At 41.7% G+C, this 25,012-nt stretch overlaps 1 protein-coding gene across 6 annotated transcripts in view; it reads left to right on the top strand.

The window, feature by feature from the left end:
- Positions 1-25,012, top strand: part of nalcn (sodium leak channel, non-selective) — a 358,024-nt gene that overhangs the window by 236,078 nt on the left and 96,934 nt on the right. For all 6 annotated transcript variants that reach the window (XM_072578059.1, XM_072578064.1, XM_072578061.1 and 3 more), the window contains 2 exons: positions 17,200-17,336; positions 20,343-20,481. In XM_072578059.1, the coding sequence (XP_072434160.1) occupies positions 17,200-17,336; positions 20,343-20,481 (276 nt within the window). The remainder of the gene's footprint in view (positions 1-17,199; positions 17,337-20,342; positions 20,482-25,012) is intronic.

The following is a 25,012-nucleotide window of genomic DNA, read 5'->3' as shown; positions in this document are numbered from 1 at the left end:
TCCCCACACTACTCCAAACTGAGGTTTAGCTTGTTCCCTCTGAGCATGTCGAACTAATGCATTAACCAGCTTGGGGCGTGTTTTATATTTGTGTTGCCTCAGAACAATGCAAAGACAATACTCATTTCCAATGTGCAACAGATTTGTTTAGAAGAGTTTTAAAATATCTCTGCAAACATAAAATGTCTGCATTAATGTTTATCCCAACTCTAGTTTCTAGGTCGTTCTATAATGTCTGTTTAGTTTAGCTCTGAGTCAACAGCCAAGCTTAGACAATCAAGCCAATCAGGCGCAGATCAGTTGCCAGATTCTCTCAAACAAGCACAGCACGCAGGGGAAAGGAGACGGCATTGGCCAGGGGTCTGACCCATGCTGATAATGCCCTCTCCTTTCCCCTGTGTACTGTACTCCATGCAAGGTAGCATGCTACAGTCTGAAGTTCCCTGTGTCCCAGCTTCTTCCAGCCCAATTTCATTGTATCCTTCAGTACAGCAACATCACTGTCTCAGCTAAGAACAGTTAAAATGCACCGTTTGCTGCTCAGGGATATGGAAACCCTTTTCTTCCATTGACCACCACTCTTGTATTTCCTGTAAGGTACAAATCAGCAAATAGATAGCTGTGTTTTGCTTCCGTCATCAGGATCCTTCCCACTGTATCCCTGCCACTCCTACACTTGCAACCATTCATAATATGGGTAGCATCTCACTACTCCTTTGTGCTGCCTTTCCTTTGCCTGACCCCTATCTGGGCCCATTTAGTCTCTGCCCTGTAATTTTGCTGGAGCTGAATACGGCACAGGGTCTTAACTCTCCATGTGGAACAGTACTGGAGATTGACTAGTGAGTAATTAACTGCAAATAATCAGAGGGTGGACACTGTACAGGCGCCAGGAGTCATTAATCACATATTTTACCCTGTAATTCTTAATCTCAAATTAAATGTCAAGGCAATTACATGGCCTCATAAATGAGGAAAGAAATGTCTAGTAGTTGAGTAGAAAAGAGATAGGAAGACTAATATTTGTATACATAGTGCCTTCCATAACCACCAGATTCCCAAAGTGCTTTGCAGCAATGAAATCTTTTGTGCAAGTGTAGTCACTGTTGTGATGTAGGAATGTAGGAACACATCAAACAATTTTCTCACAGCAAATTCCAAGACCTAGTAACATGATCATGACGATGCATTTTATTTTGTGATCTATCTTGAGGGTTAAGTACTGGTTAGGGCACCAGGAACCTGCCTGATCTTTCAAACATTGCCTAGAGAATTGTTTACATTCATTTGAATGGTCAGCCAGGGCAGCTTAAAGTCTCATGCAAAAGATATCGCCGTTGACAGTGCAGCACTCCCTCAGTCCTGTATTGGAATGTTAACGTAGATTTTCATTTTCAAGTTCTAGAGTGGGATTTGTATTTGTGTGTCGGTTGTGACTCAGTGGGTAGCATTCTTGTATCTGTAGCACGGGTTTGTGGGTTCAATTCCTTCTCCAGAACATAAGCATGTAATTTTTGAGACATCCTGTCCTGATGAAAACTGTGATTATATGTGCATGGCTTCTCTTTTCTTCTTCTGACTCAGCGTGCTGCCCACACAGCTGAGATAGGAAAAGGAGGAAAACAAATTTCAAATATGTAGCAGAAGAAGGCATTGAAACCAGGTTGTGTTTGGGAATTTAAATGGATGACTGGCATACGTGTAAACTGTGTGTTAGTTCCGAAATATGGAACTGAGTGTCTCAATCAGGAATTAGTGAATCCAAGAGGTACGTCATAGAAACCCTAAATGTGGAAGCAGGCCATTCAGCCCATCAAGGTAAAAACAATGACTGCAGATGCTGGAAACCAGGTTCTGGATTAGTGATGCTGGAAGAGCACAGCAGGTCAGGCAGCATCCAAGCTACTTGGATGCTGCCTGAACTGCTGTGCTCTTCCAGCACCACTAATCCATTCAGCCCATCGAGTCTACACCAAACCTCAAGAGCATCCCATCTCAACCCATCCTATCCCTGTAACCCTGTATTTCCCATGGCTAACCTACCTAAGCATATACATCCCTGGACATTACAGGCAATTTAGCTTGGCCAATTCACCTAACCTGCACATCTTTGGACTGTGGAGCACCCAGAGGAAACCCATGCAGACACAGGGAGAATGTATAAACTCCACACACACAGGTGCCCAAGGCTGGAATTGAGGGAGCAATGTTAACCACTGTTCCCTTCACACTCCTTTCATAGAAATTATTAGCTGATGACAGACCACAACTGTTGAGCTCATTATCTACCATCTTGGGATTTGAATGGTGCAGTGACGGTAAAATTATTGATCAGTCACAAAGGTCAAATTTTACCAAAGAGTCTACAATAAACTCAGTGAGGGAAAACCCTGTTGTTCCAAAATCACATGTTTGCAAGCCTGCTACACTCACCACTGCTGTCAACCTCCACACCCACCAGTGGTACTTTCTGAAATAAATCTATCCAATTTGCATTTTCTCAAGTGTCACAGCAGCTCTGCATCTGGAAACTGTTTGCTTTCAAACTCTAATAGGAGTGTGGATGTCTCACCTACAACACTACACACGAACAAACAAATTAGGAGCAGGAATAGGCTATTCAGCCCCTTGAACCTGCTCCATTACTCAGTAAGATCATGGCTGATCTGATTGTGATTTCGAATCCTCATCTGTTTTGAAAGGTTGACTCATGACTGTTAAACAATTACCCTTCGTTCTAGACTCTCCCATAAGGGGAAACATCCACTCTGCATGTACCTGGCCAAGACGCCTCTGGATCCTCCATGTTTCGATCAAGTCATAACTAACTATTCTAAGCTCCAGCAGAAATTAGCTGAACCTGTCTAAACTACTCTCTATAAGATCCCCCTACCACCTCATTCAAAGTATTAGTCCAGCAAACTCTCTTTAAACAGTCTCCAATACATTTACATCCTTCCTTAACTAAGGTGAAGGATGTTGTGTGCAGTGCTGCAGGTGCCCTGTACCAATGTTCTCATCAATGCCCTATATAACTGAAGCATAACCTTTCTACATTTATATTCAAATAACATTCTATTAGCTTGCATTCTTGCTAAGCTGAAAAATTCCCGTTTATTTTATTCACAGCAGTGTGATGCCAACAGCGTGGGTTCAATCCCCATCACCGATTTGAGGTTACCATGAAGGACTCTCCTTCTCAACCTCTTCCCTTGTCTGTGGTCTAGCGGCCCTCAGGTTAAATCACCACCAGTCACTTCTCTCTAATGAGAGAGTAGCCCCTGTGGCCTGGTAAGACCGTGGCGACACAACAAGAATTTTTGTGATGGGATTCGAACCTGGGTCTCCAGGACATTATGTGAGATAATGGTCCAGTGATTATACGATTAGGCTATCGCCTTCCTACACCAGAGTGCTGTAGGCCTCACTCACAGCCAGACAGCCTGAAGGAACGTCAACTCTGTTGGACAATTTGCAAAAGCTTAGCCTGCTGTCTTCTGCGTCCATTTACATGTCTCACTCACAGTCACACTCTCCTGGCCTGAAACATTGACCAAAACAGGTAACCTAACCCTAAGCGGTATGACTGCAACAAAGAACTCTTCCTGCTACAAAGAATCCAGGTAACATTTCCCTACCTACTGCATCACAGTACCTGTCTTTCAACCTCCAACTCAAACTCTGAGCTGAAACTGCTGCAGTCTCAAAGAGTGGTTCGTGTGTGGAATGAACTTCCAGAGGAAGTGGTAAATGTGGGTACGGTTACAATGTTTGAAAGACATTTGGATAAGTACGTGAATAGGAAATGTTTGGAAGGATATGGGCCAAGAACAAGCAGGTGGGACTAATTTAGTTTGGGATTATGTCAACATGGACTGGTTAGACCAAAGGTGCTGTTTCCATGCTGTATCACTCTATGACTTGTCACAGACGTGTTTGCTCTGAACTAAACTGGCACCCAGGAATTCCCACATGCTGTAACTATGATACATCATCTATCCTGGCATCCCTGATGTGTTCTAAGGAGCTACTTGTTTTAGTCAAATTTATACTGAGTTACTTTTTTTCTATTAATCTTACCCCCAGTTGCTACATTTTCATGAAATAGAATAAACTTTAGTCACTTACCTGATATTCGCTTAATAACAAGCTCTTTCTACTGTAGTAGGATGGAAAAGTTTACAAAAAGCAAAAGCTTCAGAACACCTCTTTGCCTTCACGCACTTAATTCCTTTGATCACTTAACTCTGTCACTGCATTGTGAGTCACACTCAAGTGCTGTGTTGTAGTATTTTTAGAAGCTCCTGAGACAATAAACCTACCTGACTCACTTGATGAGGATGCAGTTGCAGCTGGTTCTTAATTAAGCTGTTCTTTCACTGGAGGCCTCATTGAAAGCCTACTTAAGGCTGGAGACTACAATATTTAAGCCATAGGTTTAATGCTAAGGACAAACTAACTTACACTTGTATAAAACAAAAAACAGAGTTTCCTAACCAACAACTAACTGCACTCACTCAGTCTTAGCTACTACCAATTGTCAGTGAAGGGGGACAGTAGAAAATAAATCCCTCAGAGCAGTTTACTACTGGTTGGAATGAGAATTGCCACAATATCTGAGGTTAGAATAATTTGACTCTATGAGCCTTTCCACTATCTAATAAGTCAGTGTCCACTTGCCTGGATGAGTGCAGCTCCAGCAAGATGTTCAACACCAGCTAATGCAAAGCAGCTCATTGATTGACTCTCTGTCCATCAGCTCAAACATTCACATCCTGCACCAATAATACACAATGGTACTATTATCTGCAAAGTATCCATGTGGTGTGTGTGGATCCATTGTACTGTTAGGGAGTGAGCTCCTGAATTTTGAGGCAGTGACAGAATCATGGAATCTCGATCAAGCAGAGAGTTCATTCAGCCCATCAGGTCTGCACCTCCAAAGAGCATCCTATCCAGCCACAGTCCCCACTGTATCCCCAAATTTACCATGGCTAATCCACCCAGCATGCACAACTTTAGGGAAATTTAACATGGCCAATCCACCTAATGTGCATATCTTTGGATTGTGAGAGGAAACCCATGCAAACATGGGGAAAACATGCAAAATCCACACAGACAAGTGGAGTCACAGGTAAATATGGCAGTGAAGAAAATTTTTGGCACACTGGCCTTCATTAGTCAGGGCATTGAGTTGGGAAATTATGCTGCAGTTATACAGGATGTTGGTGAGGCCGCACTTGGAGTATTGTGTTCAGTTTTGGCCACCTAGTTATAAGAAGGATGTTAGAAGAATATGGGTCAAGTGCAAGGAAATGGGTTTTGGTGTGGACAGACATTTTGGTCGGCATGGACCCAGTTTGGGCCAAAGGGCCTGTCTCACTGCTGCAGGACTCCATGACTCTGTGACAATCACCCAAGGCTGGAATCAAGATTTCTGGCACTGAGGCAGCAGTGCTAACTACTGAGCCCCCGTGCCACCCACAACAATGTAGGAACTGTGAGATAGTTCCATATCAGGGTAGTGAGTGGCTTTGGAAGGGAATATGAGCTATTGCCCACTAGAAGAAATAACATGTCTCTGTCAAACCAATTAACTAATTTAATCATTTAAACACATCAGAATAATAATCCTTTAAGCTTCTGCACTCCCAGAATGCATACTAGCCTAGTTTCTGAAATCTATCTACATCTTGACAATACTGACTTTAAGAGGTGTATTTTGTCCTGCTTCTTTTTATTAAAGCATGGTTGAGACAGAGGCTCCGAGCAGTTTGCTTCAAAGCCAATAAAGTGAACAGCTTATGGGGCCTTGAGTTTTTCTAAATTTGGAACAATAAAAGCAGCTTGAAAGGGTGAGATCTAGCTCCCATAGAACCTGGATTTTTAGTTTTAGTTTTCATCAGTTGCTGGGGTCTTGAAGCTGGATGTGGAAGTTCTTATTCCTCTCTCTGTTACAGATAAAAGCTGGGGGTTCTCTTCCTGCTGCTAGAGTTGCCTGTGAGACAATCTATTTTACTGAATTTGCCTTTATCAAGGGTGTATTTATGAGATGTTACTATTTTGGAACAGTTAATTAGTAGTAGTTAAAATGTGTTGTTTTGTTAAGCATTTCGACAGAGTTACAATTAAGCTAATTCTTTATTTGTATTTTGTCTGTATTTTAATGATAGCATATGAATAAAGGATGTGTTGTTTCAAGCCTGACCAATGATTGCATCTGGAACACAACACCTTACACTTACTTTTAAAATAAGAAAATGTTAGGGTCTAGACCACTTAATATATTTTTAGGGCATTTGGTCCGGTCTGTAACAATGTAATTTAGCCCTTTTCCTCCCAGTATCTACATTGCCTCTGCTTCAAGGCTATTATGCTTTATTATAGAGTTATGGAGTCATACAACATGGAAACAGACCCTTCGGCCCAACTCACCCATGCTGTGCAGTTTTCTCAATTCTGCACTAGTCCTATTTGCCAGCTTTTGGCCTATATCACTCTAAACCTTTCCTATCCATGTACCTGTCTGAATGTCTTTTAAATGTTGTAATTGTACCAGCCTCTACCACTTCCTCTGGCAACTCATTCCATACATGCAGCACCCTCTGCATGAAGAAGTTGCCCCTCAGGTCCCTTTTAAATCTTTCCCCTCTCACCTTAACCTTATGCCCTCTAATTTTTCACTCCTGTCCCCTGGGGAAAACACCTTGGCTATTCACTTTATCCATACCTCACACGATTTTAAAAACCTCTATAAGGTCACCCCTCAACAAAAACGTACCAGCTTCTTATTATGACTCAAACCCTCCAGTCTCGGTAACAGTCTTGTAAATCCTTTTTACACCCTTTCCAGTTTAATAACAGTCTTCTTATTGCAGGGCAACCAGAATTGTATGTAGTACTCCAAATGTGGCCTTACCAATGTCTTATACAACCATAACATGTGTTTTAGGCTAGGCCAGATCCCCTCAAACTATTTCAAGAAAATAGGCCAAACCCCAACTTTGCCAGTTGTTTTAAGCAGGTGTAAAGTGGATATTCCAGGAGGATGCAGCTGGTCAAACCACTTAGTTTTAAACAAAACAAAATTTACTTACAAGATTACCGAATGAAACACAAACAGAATACAGAATACTTAACCTATCCAAAAACCAGACAGACTATCCCAACTTAATGATGCTGTTCCAAATACTTGCAACAATCCCAATAAACACCCCTTGGCACAAAAGGGAAAATCAAACACAGGGTCTTACAAGAAGCAGAGAGATAGCAGCATGGAACACCTTCTTCCATGTAGCTGTTTCTTGGATCAGCAGCCTCAAATTGACCTGACCGCTTTCAATGAAGAGCCAGACAAACCCAGAATAAAACTGAACTGGGAGAACTGGCCGCTCCCCTTTCATTGTACAAGAGTTTCTTTTAAAACTTAAAAGCCTTTTGCCTGAGGTAGTATCTGTTAGCTATAATCAAAGTGGCCCTAAAACTCATCCATCCCAGAATTTTCAGAACCTGTCTTTACGATCACCTGATAAAAAACTAAGGACAACATAACCTTGTTAAAGAAGCAGCTGTATCACACATGCCGTCCCAACTCTTGTACTCAATGCTCTGGCCGATGAGTACCTGTGTCTTAGATACAGGATTTTGTAAATTGATAATAGAATTCATACATTATCTTAAAGACACAACTTTACACCCATTTCTGGACCAATTTGTTTTGTCTGGAGAATGTTATGTTTATTGGAGATTTGCAGAACTTAATGGTGTAGGCAACTAAAGATACAGCTCCAACAATATCAGTTGAGTACCTGTTGCACCTCTTGATATAACCTTGGAGGTTTGAAGTTTACTAATTACTACTTCTACGTTTGTTTTCATTTTTAGTGTCTATTGATTTTCTTAATGCATCACACCATGCTCTCAATTTAGTGTACTTGGAAAATAGCCAGAAACCTTCACTGTTGATTGCAACATTTGTACTTCATCCTTTGGCTTCATTTGCTATGGTGCACAGTCTCTGCTGCCATCTTCTGAGAGCTTTACAGTTTGCAACCTTGTTCATTAATCTTCTTCATCTGTTGCTCCTCTATAATACCAGCCAATCTCCCATGACATTGCTCTGGGTGCATTATGTGCTAATTCACAGTTTCCAACTCTGGCCATATTTCTGAAGTTTTCACTGTATGAATTAGCCCTTCCAATCTTGTCACCCAGTAGCAACCACCCTCTCCCCTCCATCCCCACTCCTGCACCTGATTTCTTCATTCTTGTAACAACTACCTTCCCTATTGAGTGATTTTTGACTGTACATATGAAGAAACATCTTCCACCGACAGGATAGTTCATCATTGGAGGCTACCTGTTTAAGGTAACAACGGAATCAGCCAGATATGAAACTTCTTCTTTACCCATCAAGTTACATTATCTAGAATGTTTCGCATGAAAGGGCAATGGAAGCAGTTTGAAAACTTTCAGAAAGGAATTGGATAAATAATTGAAGTGGAAAACTTTACAGTGCTGTGGGAAGGGTAGTGACTTGAACTATTGGATAATTCAAAGAGACTTGACTGACCTGGTGGAGTGAATAGGGTTCTTCTATTCTGTATGATTCTATGTTGTTTCAATTTTGGAAGCCTTATCAGGTGAATGTAAAGGAATCTATGATGCTAGGGCAGCATCAGTGGCTCAGTGGTTAGAACTGCTGTCTCATAATGCTCGGGACCCAGGTTCAGTGCCACCCTCAGGCAATTCTCTGTGTGGAGTTTATATATTCTCCCTGTATCTGTGTGGGCTTCCATTGGGTGGTCCAGTTTCCTCCCACAGCCCAAAGAGGGGGGGCAATGGTCTTGTGGTATTATTGCTGGACTGTCAATCCAGAGACTGAGGTAGTGTTCTGGGAACTGGGTTTGAATCCCATCATGGCAGATGGTGGAATTTGAATTCAACAAAAACCTGGAGTTAAGCGTGTAGTGATGACCAAATGATGACCATTGTTGGAAAAATCCATCTGGTTCACTTATGTCCTTCAGGGAAGGAAACTGCCATCCTTACCTGGTCTGGTCTACATGTGACTCCAGGCCCACAGTAATGCAGTTGACTCTTAACTACCCTCTGGGCAATTAGGGATGGCAATAAGCACTGGCCTAACCAGCGATGCCCTCATCCCTTGAATGAATTAAAAGAGATGTGCAGGTTAGGTGGATTGGCTGTGCTAAATTGCCCGTAGTGTCTGGGATGAGTAAATTAGGTGGATTGGCCATGGGAATTATAGAGGTTGGGTTTTGGGTGGGATGCTGTTTGGAGGGTTAGTGTGGACTCAATGGCCTGTTTCCACACAGAAAGAATTCTATGATGCTATTTTGAAGAAGAGCAGGGATGTTCTCTGGTATTCTGGTCAATATTTATCACTCACTCAACATCACTTTCTAAAAGAAAAGGATTATCTGGTTCTTATCACATTGCTGTTTATGGGAGCTTGCTGTGCACAAATTGTCCAACATTTCCTACCCGACAACAGTGACAATTATTCATCTATACTTCCTTGACTGCAAGGCGCTTTCTGTGTCCAAAAATGTCCTTTAAATGCAAGTCTTCCAATTATTAATTATAAGCAGGGACCTGCAAAACATGTGCCATCAAATTAATACTTTCATTGATAAAATACTTTAAGTATATGATTTTGGGTTCTTCTTTCCATCAATAATTCTAACAAAATCAAAACTTCTCACTGGAAAAAAGGCTACTTAAAGCTGTCCATGTGTAAAAACCAGCCTATGAATATGGATAAAAATATTGTCTCAAGTCAGGCCTTGTTAATAGCTATAAAATATTGAAGTCATTACACATTGCTATTGGTCCTCCCGAGTTGTGGGTTCTGATGAATAAGAAGTGGTCATGGAAATTCCTTGGGAAGGAATTGGAAGGAAAAAGCACACATTATATTGAGAAAAGTGAACTATAGATTTCTTTAGAGAGAGTGAAACACTGTACCTGAACTCTGAACTGCTGAACTCCTTTTTCAGCTGGTGTCTTGGGTCACCTTACTGAGGAATCATAGAAACTTTACAATGCAGAAAGCACCCATTTGGACCATCAAGTCTGCAGCAACCCTCCGAAGAACATCCCACCTTCTCCCCATAACTCACATTTTCCCATATTGAATCCCAGTTGCCAGTTTTTACGCACTCCTATTGTTTCACTTTGCAGATTCTTTGTATCCATCTCACAAACCTGCAGGATATACTTTTCTTAAGAATGCAGCAAAATTATTGAAGTTCTTTTAACTTTTGTGGGTTCTGTATCACTGGTTTATTGACTGACTGTTCTTATTTTACTTGAGAACATTTTGGCGCAGTCATGAACTGATGCAGTCCATGGGGTTAAATGCAGGATGCCATATTTGCCCCCCCCCTGTCCGCAGAATTGGAGCTCTAGTGGTGACAGTGCTCAGTGGCGACATTTTCATAGTGGATTTGTAGGTATTTCTAATCAACTTGTTCAGAGATATTATGGTACCCACTGATTCAGTGGGGCTTGAACCCAAGCCTCCTGGCTCAAGGACAGGGACACTACCACTGTGCCATAAGAGCAGTCTTGTATGACAAAGTGGCCTGTTATGCCATGTCAGAGAGTAGTTAACACTAGCTGCATTGCTGTGGGTTTGGAATCACGTATTGACGAGACCAGGCAAGGATAGAGATTTTCAGCTCTAAAGGACATAAACAACATTCCCATTAAGCAATGTCACCATTATTGATACTAGAGTTTTATTTTAGATTTATTTGATGAACTGAATTTAATTTGTCCTCAACTGTTAGTTAAAATGTTAACTAATTTCTCATAATCTCATCAAGTGACCTTTTATCTGTCAAGATAGATTACTGACAGAACTCCAATTTTGACCAAACACAGATGTTTTCTCGTCAGCCTAATTTTGAGATGTTATGTTACATCTCTGGAACAGATAGGACTTAAACCCAGACCTCCCGGTGCAGAGGTAAAGATGCTACTACTGTGCTGCAAGGACCCTACAAACCGAGCATCAATATCTTAATGTACCTGCTCATGCATGTTATAACACATCTCTAGTGCAGCCGAGACTTGAGCCTAGACCTTCAGATTCATAGACATGGACACTACCACTATGTCTCAAGAGCCCTTGACAATCAACTAAACACAATATGTTTGTGGTCCATTACACCTGTTTTCTAATCAACATGTTCAGAAATGTTATTACTTCTGAGAATTGAACACAGACCTCCTGGTTCAGAAGTAGGAACAGTACCACTGCAACACAAGACCTTGCTTCAACTGACCGAAAATAAACCAAAGATATCATCTGTTAGACCATTAGCAAAGATTATAGACCATCCATGATTAATAAGAATGTCCAGTGGCTAAAACTTTTTCAGGTTCTGTTCAGAAACTGGTAATCACCACTAAACTAACCCATCAAATCTGTTGTTTTCTGTACCACTGACTGACATACGACTTAAAAACTACATTTACAACATAATTCACAGAAGTAACACAATTATCAAAAAAAAATCAGTCAAGCTAATTTTAAGCCTAACTATTATGCCTTGCAATTTCAGAAATTGTTCTTGAATTTGTCAGTAGCTTCCCTCTGTGTATATGACCAAGACTATTGGTATCACCATTTATCAGTATTCTTCATGGACCAGCCTTTCTCAAAGTAAAGAGCTTGAAATCAGATTGGATCAGTTCAGATCAATCTCGTGACATTACTTTGGACTAGCTTGAGACACAAACATTTCCCTAATGAGTCCCAGAATGGACATAACACGTTGATGTTGCCTACCCAGGGCACTGTATTATTTAATCACAGTTTCCACTGACCCATGTCCTATAGTTATGCCTGTAAATTCCAGAATGCTTACTGACCCTAACGTGCCTGTCAATATATTGGAGTTGGGAGCAACTGTTACAGCACAACTTGCAATTGAAGTCTATTGCTGCAGAATCTTACTTAACTCCATGGTTAGGCAATGCCTTCCTTTAAAACTTTGCATAATTGTCAAAACCCTCCAATATCTTGTCTCTCCTGGTCCAACCATCAGAGCAATTTTAAGCACTGAGATTACAAAAGATCTTGATCACTTGAGTCAACGGGATGAGGAGTGGCAAATGGAGTTTAATTTGGAGAAATGTGAGGTACTGCATTTTGATAAAACAAACAAGGGCAGGACTTATACAATTAAATGTAAGGCCTTGGGTAGTGTTGTTGAACAGAGAGACCTAAGGGTTCAGGTACACAAATCTTTGATGTTTAGACGGGGTGGTTAAGAAGACATTCAGCATGCTTGCCTTCATTGCTCAGATCTTTGAGTATAGGAGTTGGGACATCATGTTGAAGTTGTACAGGACATTGGTGAGGCCTCTTCCGGAGTACTGTGTGCAGTTCTGATTGCCCTGTGATAGTAAGGATATTATTAAGCTGGAGAGGGTTCGGAAGAGATTTACCGAGATATTGCTAGGAATGGAGCATTGAGTTATAAGGAGGGGCTGGATCGGCTGGGACTTTTTTCACTGGAGAGTATGAGATTGAGGAGTGACCTTATAAAACTTTATAAAATCATGACGGGTGTAGATAAGATGAATGGCAAGTTTCCTTTCCCCATGTGGGGATTTCAAGACAATGGAACAATTTTTTATGGTGGGAGGAGAAAGATTTTTTTAAAAATGAAAGGCAGCTTTTTTACACAGGGAATGGCTCACATGTGGAATGAACTTTTGAGGAAGTGGTGAATGCAGATACAGTTACGATGTTTAAAAGACATTTGGATAAGTTCATGAATAAGAAGGGTTTGGAGGAATATGGGCCAAACTCAGGCAGGTGAGACCAGTTTAGTTTGGGATATAGTTCAACATGGACTGGTTGGACCGAAGGATCTGCTTCCATGCTGTATGACTCTATGACTCTACATTAATGAATAATCTTTAATAACAATACCCTGAAAAGATGCAGAACATCCAATAACAACTTAAGAATGATCATCTCATTGTCTGAGTCAAAATCTGAAACAGCATTGGGGAAATACATGTCCCATAAGGGGCGGAACTTGTTAAGTGCATTCAGGAAAGTTTCCTCAAGCAGTATACAGAGGTTCCTACGCTGGAAGGGACAGCATGGTGGCTCAGCGGTTAGCACTGCTGCCTCACAGCACCAGTGACTCAAGTTCGATTCCCGCCTCGCATGACTGTGTGGAGTTTGCTCGTTCTCCCCATGTCTGCGTGGGTTTACTCCGGGTGCTCCGGTTTCCTCCCACAATCCAAAGATGTGCAGGTCAGGTGAATTGGCCATGCTAAATTTCCCATAATGTTAGGTGCATTAGTCAGAGGTAAATATAGAGTATGGGAATGGGTCTAGGTGGGTTACTCTTTGGAGGGTCGGTATGGACTTGTTGAGCCAAATGGCCTGTTTCCACACAGTAAGGAATCTAATCTAATCTAAAAACTCGACCTTCTGTTGGAAAATAGGGCAGGAGAGGTGACAGTGGGGAAGCACTTTAGGACCAGTGATCATAGTTCTATTAATTTTAAAATAGATATGGAGAGGGACAATACTGGTCCATAGGTTCAAGTTCTAAATTGGGCAAAGTGAATTTTCATAGTTTGTTTGCAGGTAAAAGAACCTCTGGCAAGTGAGAGGCCATTAGAAGTGAGATAACTAGAGTTCAGGGTTTATCTTTCATGTGAGGGTGAGGGCAATGTTTGCAGGAATCCTGGATGACAAGCGATATTGAGGCTTTGATTAAAAAAACGAAGGAAGCACGGCTCAAGTATGGGTAACTGGGATCAAGGGAATCCCTGGAGGTATAAAAGGGGATACAGGAGTTTACTAAAGAAGGAAATCAGGAGGGTAAAAAGGGGGCACGAAATACCCTTGGCTGAGAAGATTAGGGTGAATCCAATGAGATTGTTTCAGTAGGATAAAGGAAAAAGAATAATTATAGAGAGAATAGGCCCTCTCAAGGACCAAAGTTGACATGTATGTGTGGAACTGCAGGACATGGGTGGGGTCCTCAATAAATATTTCTCCTCTGTGTTTACCATGGAGAAAAACATGAAGACTTGGGATATCTTGGGGATATCACAGTAGAGGAGGTGTTGGACGTATTAAAATGCATGAAGGTTAGTGAGTTTTCAGAAGATTTGTAACTCAGATTGAGCTTCTGGCTGTAAGTTTGCTTACTGAGCTGGAAGGTGACGTTTCATCACCATACTAAGTAACATCATCCATGCGCCAGTGGTGAAGCACTGGTGTTATGCCCTGCTTTCTATTTATGTGTTCAGGTTTCCTTGGGTTCATGATGTCAAGGGATGGCCGTTTGTTGTTTCTTTACCTCCTCTGCCATGAATTTAGCAGAGCAGTAATGCAGAGACTCAAACAAACAGCTCTGCCAACCATCCAACCCAAAATTTGGGTCTGCTACATGGATGACATCTTTGTCATCACTAAATGAAACAGATTAGAGGAAACCTTCAAGACCATCAATAATATCCTTACTGACATAAAATTCACTAAAGAGGAGGAAAATAACAACAAACTGAATTCCTAGATGTCACAGTGGAGTGAACAGCTAATTGTGAACTTCAAACCAGTGTCTACAGGAAAACAACACATACAGACCAAATATTGAACTACAGAAGTAATCATCCCAACACCCACAAATGAAGCTGCATCAGAACGAGCCAACACACACTGCAGCACAAAGGAACTATGTAGAGCAAAGGAAAAAAACCTTTGCAGCATATTCAAAAAGAATGGGTAACCAATGAACACATTTCTCAGCAACCAACCCAAACAAGCAAACAAAAGACGTCCAGAAACCCTGGCCACTCTACCTGAAATCAAGGACATCTCAGAAATGACTGCCAGACTACTCATACCTCTTGGCATCATGGTAGCCCACAAACCCACCAACACGCTAAAACAGCAGCTAATGAACTTAAAAGACCCCACACAGACAACAAGCAAAATGGAAGTCATTTACAAAATACCTTGCAAGAACTGTAACAAACACTACATTGGACAAACAGGCAGAAAACTAGCCACCAGGATACATGAACATCAACTAGCCACAAAAAGACATGACTCACTATCACTAGTATCCTTATGGACAGATGAGGAAGGGCACCACCTCGACTATACAACACATCCATCCTAGGACAAGCCGAGGACAAACAGAGGCACTCAAGAGAATCCCTAGAAGCATGGCATTCCAACCAGAATTCTATCAACAAACACATTGACTTGGACCCCAGCTACCACCCTCTCAAAAAAAGAACAGGAAATAACATCACCAATGCAAGGAAACCTGAACACATAAATAGAAAGTGGAACATAACACCAGCACTTCACCAGCAGCTCACTGATGATCTTACCTAGTAAAGTGATGAAACATCTGAAAGTGAACCTTCCAACTCAGCGAGCAAACTTACATCTAAATGTATAAAGCTAGATAAATCTCCTGGTCCTGACCAGAGATATCCAAAAACACTGCAAGAGGCTAGAGAAATATTGGCAGGGGCCCTGGTTGATATTTTTTGCAATATCGTTAGCCATGGGTGAGATGATGGAGAACTGGAGGTTAGCGAATGTTTGCCATTATTCAAGAAGACCTGCAAAGAAAAAACTGGGAACTATAGACCAGTAAGCCTAACGTCTGTGGTGGATAAGTTACTTGAGAAGATTCTGAGAAATAACATATACATGCATTTGGAAAGACAGGGTTTGATTAGGAGCGGTCACCACGGCTTTGTGCATGGGAGATCATGCCTGACAAATTTGTTAGAGTTCTTTGCTGAAGCAACCAGGAAGGTTGATGAGGGCAGGATGATAGTTTATATGGATTTCAGTAACAAACACTACATTGTTTGTTAAAACTTTGATAAAGTTTCACATGGTAGGCTATTCTGGAAGGTTAGATCACCTGGAATCCAATGGAACTGTCAAATTGGATGCACAATTGGATTGATGGTAGGAGGCAGAGGGTACTAATGGAAGGATGCTTGTCGGACTGGAGGCCTATGTATAGTGGAGTGCCTCAGGGGTTGGTGCTGGGCCCATTGCTGTTTGTTATCAATGTCAAAGATTTGGATGAGAATGTAGAAAGCATGATTAGCAAGTTTGCAGATGACACTAAAATATCCATTATCGTGAAAAGCGAGGAAGGTTATCAGAAATTGCAGCAGGACCATGATCACTTGGGGAAGTGGGACGAGAAATGGCAAATGGAGTTTAATATGGGTAAGTGTGAGGTCTTGTTTTTGGGAAAGTCAAGTCAAAGCAAAGGTTTCATGGTGAATGGTAGGGCCTTAAGGAGTGTAGTGGAGTTCAGGTACACGGTTCTCTGAAAGCAGAATCGCAGGTAGACAGGGCAGTGAATAAAGCTTTTGGCACACTGGCCTTCATCAGTCAGGGCATTGAGTATAGAACTTTGTAAGTAATGTTGCAGTCATACAGGATGTTGGTGAGGCCACACTTGGATTATTGTGTTCAGTTTTGGTCACTTTGCTACTGGAAAGATGGTATTAAACTGGAAAGAGTGCAGAAGAAATTTACAAGGATGTTGCCAGGACTCAAGTGTCTGAGTTATTGGGAGAGGTTGGACAAGTTAGACTTTTTTCTTTAGAGCGCAGGAGACTGAGGGGAGATCTTCTAGAAGTGTATAAGATCAAAAGAGGCATGGATAGGGTGAATGAACTCAGTCTTTTTCCAAGGGTTGGGGAATTGAGGACTAATGGGCATCAGTTTAAGGTTAGAGGGGAAGGAACCCAAGAAACAACGTTTTTGCACAGAGGGTTGTGCGCATACGGAATGAGTTGCCAGCAGAGGTGATTGGGGTAGGTACATTAACAACATTTAAAAGGTATTTGGACAAGTATATGGATAGGAAAGGATTAGAAGAATATGGACCAAGTGCAGAGAAATGGGGTTTAGCGTGGACGGACATTTTGATTGGCATGGACCCAGTTTGGACCAAATGGCCTGTCTCCATGTGGTAGGACTCCATGACTCTATATGAAGAGCAGGCTTTCAAGAGGGCAGCTAGCCAGCATTATTCCAAGGTCACTGAAGAATGGGCAACAGTGATGTTTACGTTCTGAGATTATTTGTAAAAATAAGGATATTACATTGATCATAATATCTATAATGTCATATTTTAATTTCAGCTTAAACAGAGTGAAGCCAATGCTGACACCAAAGAAAAGCTTCCACTTCGTTTACGGATCTTTGAAAAGTTCCCAAACAGACCACAGATGGTGAAGATATCGAAATTGCCGTCAGATTTTTCAGTTCCCAGAATAAGGTAAGTGTTGATAATAGTTTAGGAAATGTTTGCCCTGAATCCAAGCCAGAGTAGATTTTGACTTTTGATACCTAGTAATAAGTCTGACATTGTAAATCAGGCACCTGTTATAAAACCAGCCCAATTCTGTGCTTCACTCTTCAATGGGGATATAAAAGCCTTTGAAATGGTGCAAGGTTGTTCGCAATTCTGAAAGGTTTTGATAGTGTAAATAAAAAGAAACTGTTTCTACCACATATTTTGTATAAATGCTTATCCTGAATTCCATGGTGGATTGATTAGTGACGATCTTGTATTTATCTGGTAGCGCACAATTTGAATATTTCTGAAAAGTGAGTCACATTGTAAAAGCTTTTTGTCTCATAGAATGGCTCATTTACGCTCACTAGAATCGATATACACTAATATATAAGGATCCATTCTTTACAAACAAAAAGAATATCTTCAAGTCTTGCATCTCTTTGGAATTATCCAGGAACTTGGGGAATCTATAGTTATCCATTGCTTTCTCCTTATCAATGTCACATCCAGTCAGAATCCCCTTGCCAACCAATCAGTTCCCTCTTCTTTAGTAGAAATTATGGTAATAGTTTGATATTTGAAATTCTTGTGTTTGTCCTGATGAGGGAAACATGAAAGACTTTGTCAACATCTTTTTTAATGTGAGTATTTTATATTTATGATGCTTATTCTCATTGGTCGACCAATGGATACTGCTTCTATAAATGTATCCCCATCAAAAGCCTTCATCATAGTAAAATCTTTATCAGGCTTCCACTCATTCTAATATTTTCAAACAGATTAAAAAGCCCTTCTGTTTCTAAGGTCAGTGAAAATGTATTTCAACATTAGTTTAAATTTAAGTCAATATAGTTCAAAATTGGGACACAGGAACACAGGACCAAGAGTTGACTATTCAGCCCCTCATGCCTGCTCTCCCATTCCAGATCATGGCTGACCATCCACCTCAATGCCATATTTTTATATTATCCCCACTCGTCTTGATATCATTAGTAACCAGAAATTTATTGGTCTCCATCTTGAACTTGTTTAATGACTGAACTTCCACAGCCCTCTGGGTTGGAGAATTTCGAAGATTTCCTGCTCTCAGAATAAAGAAGTTCTTCCTCATCTCAGTCCTAAATATCTTGCCTATTATTCTGAGCTTGTGACCCCCGGTTGTGGACTCCACAACCAAAAGAAATTTGCTTTCTGCATCGATTCTATCAATCCCTTAAAGAATTTTATTAGTTTCTATAAGATTGCTTGTCACTCTTCTAAACACTCAGTATACACAGGCCAAGTCTGCTCAAGATTTCCTCATACAACAGTCCCACCCCCAGGAATAATTCTGGGCACATTTTCGATGACAATTATATCTTTCCTTAGGCAATGGGTCTAAAACTGCGCACAATTCTCCGAGGAGCAGTCCCACTATGTTCTACACAATTAGAATCACTGAATCCCTACAGAGTAGAAGTAGGCCATTCAGCCCAGCAAGTCCACACTGACCCTTCTGGAGAGCATTCCATCAAGACAGACCCTCTTCCTGTAACCCTGCATTTCCCACGGCTAACCCACCTAGCCTGCACGTCGCTGGACAATTTAGCGTGACCAATCCACCTAACCTGCACATTTTTGGACTATGTGAGGAAAACCGAGTACCCAGAGGAAACCCATGCAGGCTTGGGGAGAATGTGCAAACTCCACACAGACAGTCGCCCGAAGGTGGAATCGAACCAGGGCCCTGGCGCTATGAGGCAGCAGTGCTGACCACTGAGCCACCATGCTGCAGAAGTTGTTTGTTCCTGAATTCAAATCCTCTCGTTTGCTGTCTGAATTGCTCTCTTCACCTGTATGCTAGCTTTCAGTGACTGATGATCAAGGACATCCAGATCTCTCATCATTTAACAAATACTTTACACTTCTACCAAATTGATAGCCTAGCATGTACCCAGTTAAAATACCGTACTGTTTCTGAGTCTACACTATTTGAATTTTTAAAATGCACGTGATCAGAGCAGGAGTAACAGAGTTATTCAAAAAGATCATGGCTATCCTTCTGCCTCAATACAATTTCCATAACCTTTCATTCCTTAATATCCAAATATCAGTGAATGTCTGTCCTGAATATGCTCAATATCAAATGTGTACAGCTGTCTGATGTAGAAAATATCAACGATACATAACTCTTTCAGTAAAGTTTGAAGTTTGCACCACATATGGATAACGTGCTTAAGAAGGCATTCAGCATGCTTGCCTTCATTGCTCAGGCCTTTGAATGTAGGAGTTGGGAGGTTAAGTTGAGTTCTTCAGGACATTATTGAGGCCTCTTCTGGAGTACCATGTCCAGTTCTGGTCCTCCTAACATAGGAAGGGTATTATTAAACCCTAGAGGCTTTAGAAAAGATTTACCAGGATGCTGCTGGCTTTGAAATATAAAGAGAGGCAGGATAGGCTGGAACCTTTTTTGCTGGTGTGTAGGAGGTTGAGAGGAGAGGTTTATAAAATAATGCGGGGTATAAATAAGGTGAATGTCAGGTGTCTTTTCCCTAGGGTGGGGGATTTCAAGACTAGGGGACATATTTTTAAGGCAAAAGGAGAAATATTTAAAGAAGACATGAGGGGCAATATTTTTACACACAGAGTGGTTCATATGTAGAATGAACCTCCAGAGAAACTGATTAATGCAGTCACAATATTTAAAAGACATTTAGATCAGTACATGAATAAGAAATGTTTGGAGGGATATGGGCCAAGCGCAGCCAGGTGGGACTAGTTTAGTTTGGGATTATGGTCGGCATAGACTGGTTGGACCGAAGGGTCTGTTTCCGCGCTGTATGAGTTTATGAGAAAGAGGTGAGTGAGAATTGTTGACTCTACAAAGACAATACATGAGACAGAACAGGAAATAATTTGCATATCTGTAACTCCCCATCATTAATGGCATCTGTTACTTGACAATGGAGTTTTATTTCTCTTCCTATCTCGATGCTTTTATTTTAGAGAAAGTTTTATGAAGCAGTTCATTGATCGTCAACAGCAAGACACAAGTTGTTTGCTCCGTAGGTTGCCTTCAGCTTCATCATCATGTGACCATTCCAAACGGTCTTGTATCGAAGATAACAAGTATATAGATCAGAAGGTAAAACCGGAGCAATGACGCTCGTATAAAAAAACAGTTCTGATTTCTGCAAAAATCAATCAGGAGATGCACATGTTTTATTCCCAGCGTTGACCTTTTCCTTTAGAACAATGTTGTAACCATTGATTTCCAGAAAATTGCTCAATGCTTTTGAAAATTACATAAGTTTGAAAGGATTTTAACAACCTCAGAATGTCCCAAAGCAATTTACGGTATTTTTTTGAAATGGCAGAAATTCAGCAGTTGAGTGGATCACAGTAAGTAGAGGCAGTAGAGTGCTGGTAAGCAGATAATCTGTTTTCTGTGATGTCATTCGGGAGGTACATAGTAGCCAAGAAGCTGGGAAAGAAAATGCCACTCCACTTTAGTATGGTGACCATGGGATTTTATTTCTTCATTCAGGGGGATGTGGCCTTTGCTAGCTGGGCCCGCATCTATTTCCTCACCCTAATTGCTCTTGAGAAGGTGGTGGTGAGCTGCCTACTTAAACCACTGCTGTCCATTTGGCATGGATACACCTACAATGCTGTGGCAGGGTTCATTTTGACTCAGTGGCAGTGAAGGCACAGCGATATAGTTTCAAGTCAGGACAATGTGTCGCTTGCAGGGAACTTTCAGGTCGCAGTGTTCCCATGTATCTGCCGTCCTTGTCCTTCCAGGTGGAAGTGGCCATGAATTTAGAAGGAGCTGTCTAACAAGCATTTGTGAATTTCTTCATCTTGTAGCTGGTACACATTGCTGCTGCTGAGTATCAGTGGTGGAGGGAGTGAATGTTTGTGGATGTGGTGCCTATCAAGTGGGCTGTTCTGGATGGTAACAAGCTACTTGAGAGTGGTTGGAACTACATTCAACCAGGCAAATGGGGAGTATTCCATCACACTTCTGACTTGTGCATTATCGATGGTAGAGAGGCTCTGGGAAGTAAGGAGTTGAGTTACTGGCTGTGGGCTTCTGAGCTTCTCTTGTAGCCACAGTACTTCTATGACTAATGCAGTTGAGTTTACCATGGATGGTAATGCTCGCAATATTGATAGTGGATGATTTAGAGATGGTAGTACCATTGAATGACAAGGAACAATGGTTGGACACTCCCATGATGGAGATGGTTATTGCTGACACTTGTGCGTGAACATTACTCATCAACCCAAGCCTGGAAAGGCTTGAACATGGACTACTGCACTTCAGAGGACATCAGCTCCCACCATTTAGCACTTCCTGCACTAGAAGTATCAGCTTCCTCCTCCCTTTCCTTGTGAAGGGCTCCAGCCCAAAACATCAATTTTCCTGCTCCTCGGATGCAGCCTGATCTGCTGTGCTTTTCCAGCAACACACTCTCAACTCTGATCTCCAGCATCTGCAGTCCTCCCTGTCTCCCAGCCAGGTATTATTCTCCAGTCTGTGCACTTGGGCTCCCAAGAAAGGCCTCAATTGTCACAGATCATATGGTATTAAAATGTGTTTAGTATAGAGTGGTTACAGCAAGGGAGCAGTCCATTTGGCCCATCGTCTCTGTACCAGTTCTCTACTACATCAGTTTATCTAATTCCACTCTCTTGCCTTGTCACTGTAGTCCTGTAAACATCTTCTTTTCAATGTTTGAAACTGCCTCACACAATCTCAGCCTGTATATTCCTGATCCTAAACTTACACTGGGTCCAGGTAGATTTCCCCATGTTAACTTTGTTTTTATTTTGCTATTCATCTCCAATCAGTGCCCACTGATTCTTAACTTTTCTGTCAACTGAAACAGACTTCCTCTCGATACTCTGCCCAGATTATTTTGAACACCTCAGTCTTATCTAACCAATACACTGGAGGACAGTCTAGCCCAGAGTCATTGCATATGATGCCAAGGTTAACAAGAAGCAATGGAAGCCAGGAGCATGAAAACAAAGAGCAGTGTTGGAAAAAATAACTTGTGACACAGGGTGGAATCTTCTGGGACCACTGGAGCTTTTAGAAGCTTGTGTGTGTTGGGGTTGTGGGGGGAAGATTACTTGTCCAGGAGGCAAGAAACCAGTTTCCTGACAGCAGGTTACAATTGTTATTACATTTATTATCTGCTGCTTGATCCCCTGATTGCCATAATACCATCAGCTCATTAACAGCCGAATCCAAACACTTGTTATTATTCTGGACACAGCAGGGGGCTGTTCCCCAGCAATCATAGTGTCATAGAATCATAGAGATGTACAGCACAGAAACAGACCCTTCAGTCCAACCCATCCATGCCAACTGGTTATCCCAACCCAATCTAGTCCCACCTGCCAGCACCCGGCCCATATCCCTCCAAACCCTTCCTATTCATATACCCATCCAAATGCCTCTTAAATGTTGCCATTGTACCAGCCTCCACCACTTCCTCTGGCAGATCATTCCAGACATGTATCACCCTCTGAGTGAAAAAGTTGCCCCTTAGGTCCCTTTTATATCTTTCCCCTCTCACCCTAAACCTATGCTGTCTAGTTCTGGAGTCCCCCAACCCAGGGAAAAGACTTTGTCTATTTATCCTATCCATGCCCCGCATAATTTTGTAAACCTCTATAAGGTCACCCCTCAGCTTCCGACACTCCAGGGAAAACAGCCCCAGCCTGTTCAGCCTCTCCCTATAACTCAAATCTTTTCTGAACCCTTTCAAGTTTCACAACATCTTTCTGATAGGAAGGAGACCAGAATTGCACGCAATATTTAAACAGTGGCCTAACTGATGTCCTGTACAGCCACAACATGACCTCCCAACTCCTGTACTCAATACTCTGAGTGATAAAGGAAAGCATACCAAATGTTTTCTTCACTATCCTATCTATCTGCAACTCCACTTTCAAGGAGCTATTAACCTGCACTCCAAGGCTTCTTTGTTCAGCAACACTCCCTAGGACCTTACCATTAAGTGTATAAATCCTGCTAAGGTTTGCTTTCCCAAAATGCAGCACCTCACATTTATCTGAATTAAACTCCATCTGCCACTTCTCAGCCCATTGGCCCATCTGGTCCAGATCCTCTTGTAATCTGAGGTAACCTACTTCACTGTCCACTACATCTCCAATTTTGGTGTCATCTGCAAACTTACTAACTATATCTCTTATGCTCACATCCAAATCATTTATATAAATGTCAAAATGTAGAGGGCCCAGCACCGATCCTTGTGGCACTCCACTGGTCATAGGCCTCCAGTCTGAAAAAAAACCCTCCACCACCACCCTTGAATCTACCCTTGAATCAGTTCTGTATCCAAATTGCTAGTTCTCCCTATATTCCGTGAGATCTAACCTTGCCAACCAGTCTCCCATGGGGAACTTTGTTGAGCGCCTTACTGAAGTCCATATAGATCACATCTACTGCTCTGGCCTCATCAATCCTCTTCATTACTTCTTCAAAAGAGACATGATTTCCCATGCACAAAGCCATGTTAACTATCCCTAATCAGTCCTTGCCTTTCCAAACACATGTACATCCAGTCCCTTGGGATTCCCTCTAACAACATGTGCACCACTGTCGTCAGGCTCACTGGTCTATAGTTTCCTGGCTTGTCCTTACCACCCTTCTTAAACAGTGGCACCACATTAGCCAACCTCCAGTCTTCCAGCACCTCACCTGTGACAATCAATGATACAAATATCTCAGCAAGAGGCCCAGCAATCACTTCTCTAGCTTCCCACAGAGTTCTCGGGCACACCTGATCAGGCCCTGAGGATTTATCCACCTTTATGCTTTTCAAGACATCCAGCACTTCCTCCTCTGTAATATGGGCATTTTGCAAGATGTCACCATCTATATCCCTACAATCTATATGTATATCCTTTTCCACAATTATTACTGATGCAAAATACTCGTTCAGTATCTTCCCCATTTTTTGCGGCTCCACACAAAGGCCGCCTTGCTATTCTTTGAGGGACCCGAATCTCTCCTTAGTTACCCTTTTATCTTTAATGTATTTGTAAAAACCCTCTGGATTCTCCTTAATTCTATTTGCCAAAGCTTTCTCATGTCCCCTTTTTCTCCTCCTGATTTCCCTCTTAAGTATACTCCTACTGCCTTTATACTCTTCTAAGGATTCACTCGATCTATATTGTCCAAACTTGACATATGCTTCCTTCTTTTTCTTAACCAGACCCTCAATTTCTTTAGTCATCCAGCATTCCCTATACCTACCAGCTTTCCCTTTCACCCTGACAGGAATACACTTTCTCTGGATTCTTGTTATCTCATTTCTGAAGGCTTCCCATTTTCCAGCCGTCTCTTTACCTGCAAACATCTGCCCCCAGTCAGATTTTGAAAGTTCTTGCCTAATGCTGTCAAAATTGGCCTTTCTCCAATTTAGAACTTCAACTTTTAGATCCGGTCTATCCTTTTCCATCACTATTTTAAATCTAACAGAATTATGGTCGCTGGCCCCAAAGTGCTTCTCCACAGACACCTCAGTCACCTGCCCTGCCTTATTTCCCAAGAATAGGTCAAGATTTGCACCTTCTCTAGTAGGTACATCCACAGAATCAGAAGATTTTCTTGAACATACTTAACGCATTCCTCT

Source organism: Chiloscyllium punctatum, chromosome 9, assembly GCF_047496795.1.
Source record: "Chiloscyllium punctatum isolate Juve2018m chromosome 9, sChiPun1.3, whole genome shotgun sequence".
In the NCBI taxonomy this organism is placed as follows: domain Eukaryota; kingdom Metazoa; phylum Chordata; class Chondrichthyes; order Orectolobiformes; family Hemiscylliidae; genus Chiloscyllium; species Chiloscyllium punctatum.
This window is presented reverse-complemented; position numbering and strand designations above follow the sequence as displayed.